This window comes from Phaethon lepturus, unplaced genomic scaffold (genome assembly GCF_000687285.1).
Source record: "Phaethon lepturus isolate BGI_N335 unplaced genomic scaffold, ASM68728v1 scaffold41016, whole genome shotgun sequence".
Lineage (NCBI taxonomy): Eukaryota > Metazoa > Chordata > Aves > Phaethontiformes > Phaethontidae > Phaethon > Phaethon lepturus.
Genome location: NW_010549112.1, coordinates 1 through 10,172, shown reverse-complemented (window position 1 = coordinate 10,172; position 10,172 = coordinate 1). Strand labels below are relative to the sequence as shown.

Here is a 10,172-nt window from a genome sequence, read left to right as displayed (position 1 = left end):
GCCGCTCCGCGCGACCTTGGGCGCATCCCTTCACCCGGGCGGCGCCCCGCACGAGCGGGCAGAGCCCCTGCCCTTGCTGCGGGGATGTTTAAGGACGGAGCAAGGCTGATGGAGGTCAAGAACTTTTTTCTTTCCTCCTTCCTGGCTCTTGTGGAAGGTGATGTGCCCGCAAAGGTGTAGAAGGCATGGGTGGAACAACAGCCAAGGTGACCTTGCCTGGGTGCCTGGCTTCCCACCCTGGGCGGTTCGGAGGCCTGCTGAGCCCCTAGTGATAGGCTTCCCCTCTTTCTCCCCTAGTGACTGCAGTAGGGTCAGACATGCCCTTCTCAAACAGCCACAATCTCCTGAAGATGAAGCATTCTGCTGATGACGAGTTCCCCGACCTGAGCGTTCACAACAATCACATGGCCAAGGTGCTGACCGTGGACCTGTACAAGAAATTGAGAGATAAACAGACTTCCAGTGGATTTACCCTGGATGATGTCATCCAGACTGGGGTTGACAACCCAGGTAACGGCAGGGGACCGTTAGATCTGCATAACTATCTGTTCTCCCTCCTTACTGGAAGTGCTTCTTGACAATGGCACCCAAAGGTCTTGAGCTGCTGAGAGGCAAATCTAAAACATTGAGACACAGCTCTAAATGCGTGGCTGTGTTAAAAGAGGCCTTGTTCTATCAAGCCATGTTCCTTGCTGTGATCTGACATCTCAATTCCCAGACACTTCAATTATGTAACTGCTCTGCTAAATACTTTAAATCTAAACAAAAAAGCCCCCAAAAACCCATGCATTCTAATTATAACACAACCTGACGGGGGGAAAAAAACAACCCAACCCTGGCGTTATGTGGGCTTACCTGGCTGTTCTGGTCTATTCCTTCCAAACTGGTTATGCTATGTTCTCTAGCACTTCTATGAAAAAAAGGGGGAGCAGATGTGTTTACATGTTAACATTACAGTATTTATTTTTACTCTAGCAATATCAAAATGGCCCAACTAAATAATCAGAGACTGCCTCCTGATGAGGAGTACCCGGACCTGAGCACCCACAACAACCACATGGCCAAAGTTCTTACCCTGGATTTATACAAGAAACTGAGAGACAGAGTCACGCCCAGTGGCTTCACCCTGGATGATGTCATTCAGACTGGGGTTGATAATCCTGGTAAAATGCGTTGAGAATATTCTGTGTGAGCCAGCTGAAGTAACTGGTGCTTTTGAATATGGTGACTTAAAACTGATCTTGTGGAGGTGGTATTTATGAGCAGACTTCCAGAAATGCAACTCTGCCTGTAGCAAAAGGAACAAAAAGCAAAGTATGCTTGCTTGCAGCAGAGCATGATTGTTTAGACATACAGTTCTATCCAGTGGTCTAAACTAGCTAGTGAAATTCGATGTGCTGTGTAAATTTGTCCTAAATCAAGCTTGACAAATGAGCGTGGTTTAATGGCAACAGCTACGGGTTTCCATAGCACTCCATTTGACTAACTGGAAGTATAAAATGTAGGGTCTCTCCAAACGTTTTTATGTAAGAATGCATTTCTAAGTGACTAGACCTACCAGTAAAGAACTTGCCTGGTTAGTGCTGTGCTGGAGTACAGCCAAACATCACCCAGACTTAGCTCTTCTGACTTTATTACCACTCCAGGCCATCCCTTCATAATGACGGTAGGATGCGTAGCTGGTGATGAAGAATCCTATGATGTGTTTAAGGAACTCTTTGATCCAGTTATTGAAGACAGGCATGGTGGCTACAAACCAACTGATGAGCACAAGACCGACCTGAATGCTGATAACCTGCAGGTATAAACTTTTAATCGATTACTGGTGTGAGGACTTGGTAAAGTTGTTGGTAGCTGCCTAAACTGATTGCTCAGGCTCTATCCCCTCACTTTCACCCAGCATAGACCCACAGGCTGTGTATCCAGTGCAATCAGATGTAATAGCTTGCTGCTGTAGGATGTCACTGGCTGGCTAGAACCAGGCAGCTGGCATGCAGCAGGAGTTTGCTTCATGTGCTGCTGCAATGTAGGTCATGCCAAACATGTTCAACATGTATTTCCATGATCTGTGGGCTGTAGTAGTCAAGCTAAACACTATCCTAGGAGTCAAGGACTGTCATAAAACTTAAAACTTCCTACTATCTGACCATGGATCTATGGACCTGGTGGTCTCATACTATAGAATAGGCATTGTTATGGCTAGAATTAAGGATTTCTGCCCACTTAATGGGTTTCAAATATTACTGTAGATTATAGGAATTCATAATGCCATGTTGATTGCCTAGCCATAGGTCATCTTGAAAATAAGAAACTTTGGATGACAGTAGTGAATAATTCTCACTTGCAAGATTAAATACCTCCTTAAACAGTAAGGGTTTGCCTCATGTTGACACCTCTAGATTGCAGACCTGAAGGGGTAACAGAAGCCCAGACCGTAGTCTGAAATGAACATAAAACTGATGGTCTGGTGGTATCCCTATCTTCTAGCACTGCTTAGTAGCTGTAGCCTTAGCCTCAAAATAAGGATCATGTTACACAGATACTTCAGCTAATGCTGAAGAAAATATTCCTGAAGACACTGGCTTACAGGTCAGGTAGTGAATATCTCAAGTATAAGGTGCATGCTTAAATGCATGGGAGCTATGTGTATTTAGGGTAGGTATTTTGGCAACAGGGTTGTACTCACTGGTTTCCTAATCTTGTAGGGAGGTGATGATCTGGATCCCAATTATGTGCTAAGTTCCCGTGTCAGAACTGGTAGAAGCATCCGTGGATTCTGTCTTCCCCCACACTGTAGTCGAGGAGAGAGGAGGGCTATCGAAAAGCTCTCTGTTGAAGGTAAAGTGAGAAGTGGGTGCATCGGGGAAAACTGCTTATGAACTTTGTGCAAGAGGTGTTCTTTGCAGTTTGAAAATGGAGGTAGTTGGCAAAAGCTGCCTCCCTCAAGACCTAGTCTGAACATGGAGCCTTCCCTGAAAAAAGCTCATTACATTACAGCTGCCTCAGCATTGCAGTTTGTAGCTGAGAGCAAGAGCACATGTCAGAGGGAAGTTGGGCTGCATTAAGTTGACCTTTGCTGATCTTGAAAGCTCTGTGTGTGGGGAAAGAGGTTGGTTCATGATGGCTCAAACCTGAAATGTTACAGGTATGTAGCAACTTCAGGGCTTGAGTCATGGTTGCAGTATTTTGTGGCTGCTTTTAATTGACTTTCATTAATGTTCAGCTTGTGTAGAGGTGTAGTCTTGCTCCAAATGTGCAGTTGACTAGAGTAAGCCCTAGTTTTCAGTGGAACTCCTCAGCTGCAGGTTTTTTCTATTGCTTCCCAACTCCATTAAGTGAGAGGAAAGTATACACTCAAGGTGCAATTCTGGAGATGGAGGGTGTAGTTGTTCCAAAACCTCTCAAGGACAGGGTAACAGTCCTTGACTAGAATAATACTGTTTGTTATATGCATGACCTTGATTCTCCTTGGAAGAAAGCACTCCACTTCTACAGTTAAGCAGCAGTAATGATTCTATACTGCTTGTAAGGGAACAAAGGCTACTTTTGTATAAGCCTGGAAGATGCAGACAAATCATCTGATACTGCCTTAAGTTCTGTAATGCCACAAAGGCATTGCCATTGCAGATGAAAGAAAGGTAGGAACCAAACCCAGCAGACATTGCCATACTTTGTGTGTGGTCTCTGAAGTGCTGGGAATGTCTAACACCTTTGGTCCCATCTTAAAAGTGACTTTCTTTCAGCTCTGGGTAGCTTGGAAGGTGATCTGAAGGGGAAGTACTATGCTCTGAGGAACATGACTGATGCAGAGCAGCAGCAGCTGATTGATGATCATTTCTTGTTTGACAAGCCAGTTTCTCCTCTTCTGTTGGCATCTGGGATGGCACGAGACTGGCCTGATGCCAGGGGTATCTGGTGAGTATGCGTGTAAGGGAGGAGTTGTACAAAGTCCCTGCAAAAAAATCTTGCTGTTTTGGTCGTGGCTCGTACTGTTGGGCAAAATGGCAGCTTCTGAGCTCATATTGCTGACTCTAATGAGGAACTTGTTGGTATCCTCTGGGGAAGTTGAATCTAAACCAGCAGAATTTGGAAAAATGTTACTGTGCACCACATTGAGCTGGTAGCAACAAACCAATCTGGCTAGCCTGTAACCAGAGGCTACCCATCCAGCACAGGCTAGTGAAGACCAGACAATAACTGAATCGTCTTCTGAAAGTAGATCACTTCTAAAGGAGTAGATGTGCCACTACATTCGGCTCTTGTTCCAGGAGTTCAGTGTAACTTGTGATAACAAAACCGTAGTGTTGGCTTAGCTCAGACTTGATACTGGGTGCATAGTTGCTCCCTTATAGTCTCATTATTTCTGCTTGCAGAAACTCACTGATGCTGGACTAGTACAGCTTTGTACTAGTGATAAGATTCCCACCCCAGATGCTCAGTGACATGAGTTGACTGATGCAGAGGTGTGGAATGGAAGGGTTCTGCTTGTCAGATGTAGGTCACTTACGTAAAACTGCATCTCAGGAGTTTCTGCAGCATAATTAACTTGCTCCTTTGTAAGCGAAGGGCTAGGTTTTGTCAACTGGAATACTCCAATCTTATTACTGTAGCTGCTTCAATGCAACCCAGAGGAAGCATGCTTTGTTTCTGTAGGTCACCTTTAAGATTGCATCATCTACCTGCAGATTGCCAGCACTAGATAGCGCTGTCATCTAAGCATGACTAATCTACAAGTTTGAAGTGTAAAGTCTCAGTGTTGTCTGCATAAATAACTTTCCTCAGGTACTAGTTAATTTTTGATCCTAATCAAGCTGAGCAATTATCAGCATGATAAATATTGATGATAGTACTTGCTGCCAGCTGCAAGCTAGGACAAGAGGGGCCCATCGGTGTTCAGAGGTTTTTATAGCATCTCTGAGCTCTGATCTAAAATTAATAGTGAAAACTTAGTTTTTAAGGTACAAAGTATGATTTACCAGAGTCTGACAAAATTCTGATAAAAGGCTTTGTTACATATTGCCAGCATGCCATTATGAACATCACTGTACAGGGTTGCCTCAAAGTCTGTACTAATCACCCTTCTGCAAACTCTGCTGAACAGATGAAATCTCTTAAATTTGTGAACTCAGGCCACAAGTGAGTTAGGGGGATGACGGGACTTTGTGGTTTGATACTGTAAGACTGGCTAATGTCATGTTATTACTCATTCTGACCTGTTTAGATATAGGCCAATTCAAACTACTTCTTGAAAAGAGCAGGGTAAAAGCTACTAGCTCAACTCTGTTAGGTCCTGCATGGACAAAAGAAGTAAGATTAATTTCTTTGAAGAAGCAACTAAGTGAAAGGAACAAAAGCTACAGTGGTGCGTAATTTGGTGCTATTACAGTTATCTGGAAAGTGTCGGGTGGGACAGACAATAAGTTGTTTGCCTTGTCTCCTAGGCACAATGATAACAAGACCTTCCTTGTTTGGATCAATGAGGAGGATCACCTTAGAGTTATTTCCATGCAGAAAGGTGGCAACATGAAGGAAGTATTTACCCGCTTCTGTACTGGGCTAACACAGGTAAATCAGTATTGCCTGAGCTGTAGGTTCAAAAGGTACATGTTTCTTTGGTTAGAGCTGAGAACTCAAACTCTTTCAAGCCCCGTCCAGAGCCCAGCATGGTGGTGCTTCATAGCCTGCGTCTCTGGGAATACCCTGATGAGGTCCAGAGCTGTGAGGGCTCTGAAACACCTATATCAGCCAAGCATTGTGGCTGTGAAATCGAGACTGTGTCCTCTGATGTGGCACCCTTATCCAAATGTCTAAACTGTACTTAAAGGGTTTCTACATGGTTCTATAAATCAAGCATTGAGACACCCTGGGTGGGAGGAGAAATTACTTGAATGTGGATGGGCAAAGCTGGACTGAAGCTTCTAGGCTGAATGTTTTTCTCAGTTTCTAGTCTTGATATGAACTTGAGCCTTACCAGCACCTTCTTTAATCCTAACAGATGTGCCAGCTTGACATGTACTAAATCAAGCTTCCCAACAGATAGTGACTTCAGATTTCCTAGTGTAGCTTAAACCTAGCTTGTCTCACTGCTAGGAGTAAGATTAAGGCCTTAAAAGCCCCTTGTTTGGGGCCCTTTTTTCCAAATGGAGGGGGCTTATGTGACTGACTTAAATAGCTGTTCAAACTGTTGTGGCTGTTGCTATGTAACCAAAGCTGTAAATGAGCACTAATGGATGACCTACATCCTTCAGGCAGCGAACAATCTCTAAACATCCATCCTTCTATTTATAGATAGAAACTCTCTTCAAGTCCAAAAACTATGAGTTCATGTGGAATCCACACTTGGGCTACATTCTGACCTGCCCGTCCAACCTTGGAACGGGGCTGCGTGCCGGTGTGCACATCAAGCTACCAAACCTTGGGAAACATGAGAAGTTTGGAGAAGTCCTCAAGAGGCTTCGGCTGCAGAAACGAGGCACAGGTGAGAGGTGATAGTGATGTCCTAGTCATGCTGCCAGTCACCAGCAAAAGCCTGGCTACAGCTAGAGCCATGTCTTGGTTCACACTGGCAGTGCCTGTCAGACCATCCAACAGGTACCCTTGTAAAGCACATGGAGAGTGCCTTAAAATCATATGTTGGAGTTGGGGATGCCAGTGCTCTGCTTATACCTTACTGTATCTGGCTATCTAGGTATGCCCTTCTATGTCATAGTCTGAGCATCAGATAAGGTAGACCTGCTGGCAACTGTTCCTTGTAAGCAGGGATGGGAATCCTGATTTAACTTCTGGCTAGGAAGTAGCTACAGTGTGGGTACTTCTGACCACAGGTTAGACTGCTCATTGGTTAAAAGAATAAAGAGCTGGCCTAATGGCATGCTCAGTGGCTCATGTTGGCAGTCACATGCAGCTTTATCTCCCAGCATGTAGGTGGAGACAGCAGTGGCAGCTTGTAGAGAGTTGTCTTGCTGTGTTCCCACCTCGAGCTAGTGAGGGAAGAAAGGTAGACTCACCTGTTCTAGCAGTGGTTAGTGTGCTAACTAAGTCTCTTGTTCTAGGTGGTGTGGACACAGCTGCTGTTGGAGGAGTGTTTGATGTCTCCAATGCTGATCGTCTTGGCTTCTCGGAGGTGGAGCTGGTGCAGATGGTGGTGGATGGTGTGAAGTTGCTCATTGAAATGGAAAAACGCCTTGAAAAGGGCCAGTCCATTGATGACCTCATACCAGCTCAGAAATAAAGCACTTTGTTCTCATGCTTCCTAACTTATTGGATGAATAATAAAATGTTACTCTAGTTCAAACCGTTGGGGTCAGAGCCCCCTTAGTTACACTGTAGAGAAGTCTTCCATCCATCTGTGTTAGAGTTTATTTTTTTGATGGCTGAGATGTTGCTGAAAACGAAATAAACTATTGTTTTGGCCTGAGATGTCTTAGATGTGTTAACTATGTGTCTTTGATATTCAAGTGACTTGGATTTCTTAGTTATGCTAGATGGGCAGGTTTTGTGTGCTAGCACATCTTCTGGCTGTGCTGCTGCAGTTTACTCAAGTTGAAGTGTGGTTAAAACAGTGTCAAAAGTGAGCCTCTAACTTGATTGTAGTTGCTGTAAACTTGAGGACTAGCGTTAAACATGAGTCACTGCAAACATGCCCTACCTCCAAGGCTTTGACTTGTGCAGCTGCTCATGGCAACTGTAAACTGTCATTATCCTGACTACAGCGAGCCAGGCTGACTCCTGTAAGGGAGGGGAGATGTATCTGGGTACAAAGGGCTACTGTTTTCAGACAGGTCCTCCTGGGGCTGCAGGGCCAAGCTCTGAGGTTGGACTTGAGCCCATAATAATACTGACACTAAGCTAGTTTGTGGGGAGAAGATCACATCTTTAATCTGGTGCTGTGCAGAGTGTTGGTGTAAGCTCTTTCAGGGGTAGAGTGAGGTGAAATTTGGATTAACCCCATGCTTCTCTTGAAGTGGCTTCAGCTCAGCCAGGGAAGAGGTGGGGGCTGTAAAGCTGCCTGTTACAGGAAAAGATCAGGTAACTGTAGCTTTCTTCAGCTGACTTGTTGGCCCTTGCATCAGTTGTCCTATGAACCTAAAAACAAGTAATATAATCAATTAAAACACGCTGAATAGTTGGGTTTTTCCAAACTGGGTCTGACTTGCAAATTCTAGCTGTGAGCTTAGTGTTGTGTCAAGTAGGTCTGTTCTCCAGAATGGCTGTAGTCTGTGCACATGTGCTTTCTGTGTGCACACATCACATTCTTAACCTGCAAGAGCAACATTTTCCAGAATTATTGTTAGCTATGAGCATTGGGCCCTTAGTAACAAAAGCTTCTGCAGCTCGTGCAACGGAGGAAGCAGATAGCACCTGCTCAACCACTTTACCCACTGATAAAACCTGGCTTTTATAGAGCGAGTGTGATGAAAGGTTGATACATAGCTTCACAGTGTGCAGCTTTATATAGGTTCCTGTAGATAACTGAAGCTTTCTTTTGTAGAGCCTGTGATTTTTCTAAGGCTGTGATTGCAGGCTGTCACTTAGCTGAAGTGATGACTCCGGTTGGGCTAAGCTAATTCAATTTTGGTGAGGGAAAGGCTGAGTGAACATCTCAGATGAGATTTTTTTTTTTAAATACAGCTTTCTAGGTGATTCAAATTTAACTGATGGGGGAGAGGAGATCACGTGTTAAGGGTTTTGTTCTGTGCTGGGTGATGTTCCCGTATTTGAATTAACCAGTGCAGTAATTTTTCTGTACCAGGCTTGTGAGAGCAGGGAAGGAAAAATGGTGCACGAGACAACCAGTTGGTTCTGTATGTTCTTTAGATCCCCCTTGCTGTGCTTTGTGTCACTGTACACAGACGCTTGGCAAATAGCTGGTGCTGCATCTTGTAATCAGAGTGTTCATTTAGTGGTGCCTCTCCTCAACACGGCGGCGTTACTGCGCTCACAGCAATTATCTAATGGAAGGAGGTGGCTGAAAACATGTCTGTTTTTTTCTAGTTGTATCAGCTGGACTAATAAAAACACCTCTGTCCCTATGCATCTTGTTTCTCCCATGTCCTTAGACCATCAGAGCTGCTGTATCTGTCTGTCTTGTTTTAGGTCCTGGGTTCCCGCAGTCTGAGGCAGGACCTGTAGCGGCTAAAAAATTATGGTCAAAGCAGCAAGCTAGTCGTTAACGCTTGCATCCAAGTAGAAAATATTTCTTTTTAATTGGTTTTCTTTCCCACCCACCACCTTTGCTGTGTTCCCTCCTGTTGCTGCCACAAGGAATAACACAACCGTGCTTTTGTTTCAGCTTGTACAAAGCAATTGAAAATACTCCAGAGAACGAATGTGTCACGGCAAAAGGCTGGACACAGCGACCTGCCCCTACTGGGACTTGCTAAAAACCTGTGATCAAGAGAGAAATTAAACCTCCCACCCCCTCGCAAAAAAGCTTTGGTTTGATTCTCGGCATTACTCACCGTTGGCCCTGGGTGCCTACCACGGGTCGCTCAGATGCTGCGGCCGTACGAAGTAGGTCATGCGGAGTGGCTGCTCGCTCGTGCCTCGGGCACCTGAAACTGTGCTGGGCAATGGCAAGCTGCCGGGGGTCAGGGGTGCCTCGGCCTTAAACCGAGGGGAGGAGAGGGAGGTCACCAGTCGCTGCTGTGCTTTATACAGGGGAACTGCAATGAGCCTTGCTGGCGGAGCCACCCGTGTCACGCAGCTTTTGGGAAGGACGCGGGAGCTGGCGTGGCCGGCAGAGCCCTCTGGACGGGTGAGCTCATGCTCTGCATCACACCCAGCGGTGATGGCGTCATTCCTCACCAAGCCTGGAGCGGTGCGCGGGCTCCTCCGTTGGCCGAAAAAGTGCTGATGAAGCGTGGGTGCGGGCGGGGGGAGGAGAGGGGCTGGGAAGCCCTTCGGGCTGTGCAGGCACATCTTGCACCTCTGGCCTTTGCCGTGAAGTTTCAGTTGAACTTTTCTTGCTTACAGTTTGCGGAGCAGTGCCCGTCCCTGCCGTCCCGCTGCCAGGGAGAGCAGCCTTGTGTCGTGCTCTTCCGCTGCCTCCACACACCCTTGCTCCCGCAGGCTGGCACGTTGTCCCTCGGCTGCCGGCTCGCCACACGTTCACTGTTTTATAACCTTTTCAAGGGGAATTTCTTTTTCTCATTGTCTTGTTCTTCTGGACC

General features: G+C 45.8%; 1 protein-coding gene across 2 annotated transcripts; it reads left to right on the top strand.

Annotated features, from left to right (window-relative positions):
- The first annotated feature begins 243 nt into the window (after positions 1-243).
- Positions 244-7,417, top strand: CKB (creatine kinase, brain). 2 transcript variants are annotated; one of them, XM_010290171.1, is made up of 7 exons: positions 244-510; positions 1,647-1,801; positions 2,706-2,838; positions 3,744-3,915; positions 5,442-5,565; positions 6,289-6,478; positions 7,053-7,417. In XM_010290171.1, the coding sequence occupies exons 1-7, from the start codon at positions 318-320 to the stop codon at positions 7,229-7,231; spliced, it is 1,146 nt and encodes a 381-aa protein (XP_010288473.1). In that variant the 5' UTR covers positions 244-317; the 3' UTR covers positions 7,232-7,417. The 2 variants fall into 2 exon arrangements, with proteins under 2 accessions (XP_010288473.1, XP_010288474.1); XM_010290172.1 differs by lacking the exon at positions 244-510 and adding an exon at positions 976-1,163.
- The last annotated feature ends 2,755 nt before the right edge of the window (positions 7,418-10,172 follow it).

What these genes read in the sequence shown, in the direction of transcription:
- CKB (XM_010290171.1), top strand. Translation starts at nt 318, where the DNA reads ATGCCCTTCTCAAACAGCCACAATCTCCTGAAGATGAAGCATTCTGCT. An exon ending in GACTGGGGTTGACAACCCAG is followed by an intron (nt 511 to 1,646) that starts GTAACGGCAGGG and finishes TTACCACTCCAG; the next exon opens with GCCATCCCTTCATAATGACG. An exon ending in CCTGATGCCAGGGGTATCTG is followed by an intron (nt 3,916 to 5,441) that starts GTGAGTATGCGT and finishes CTTGTCTCCTAG; the next exon opens with GCACAATGATAACAAGACCT.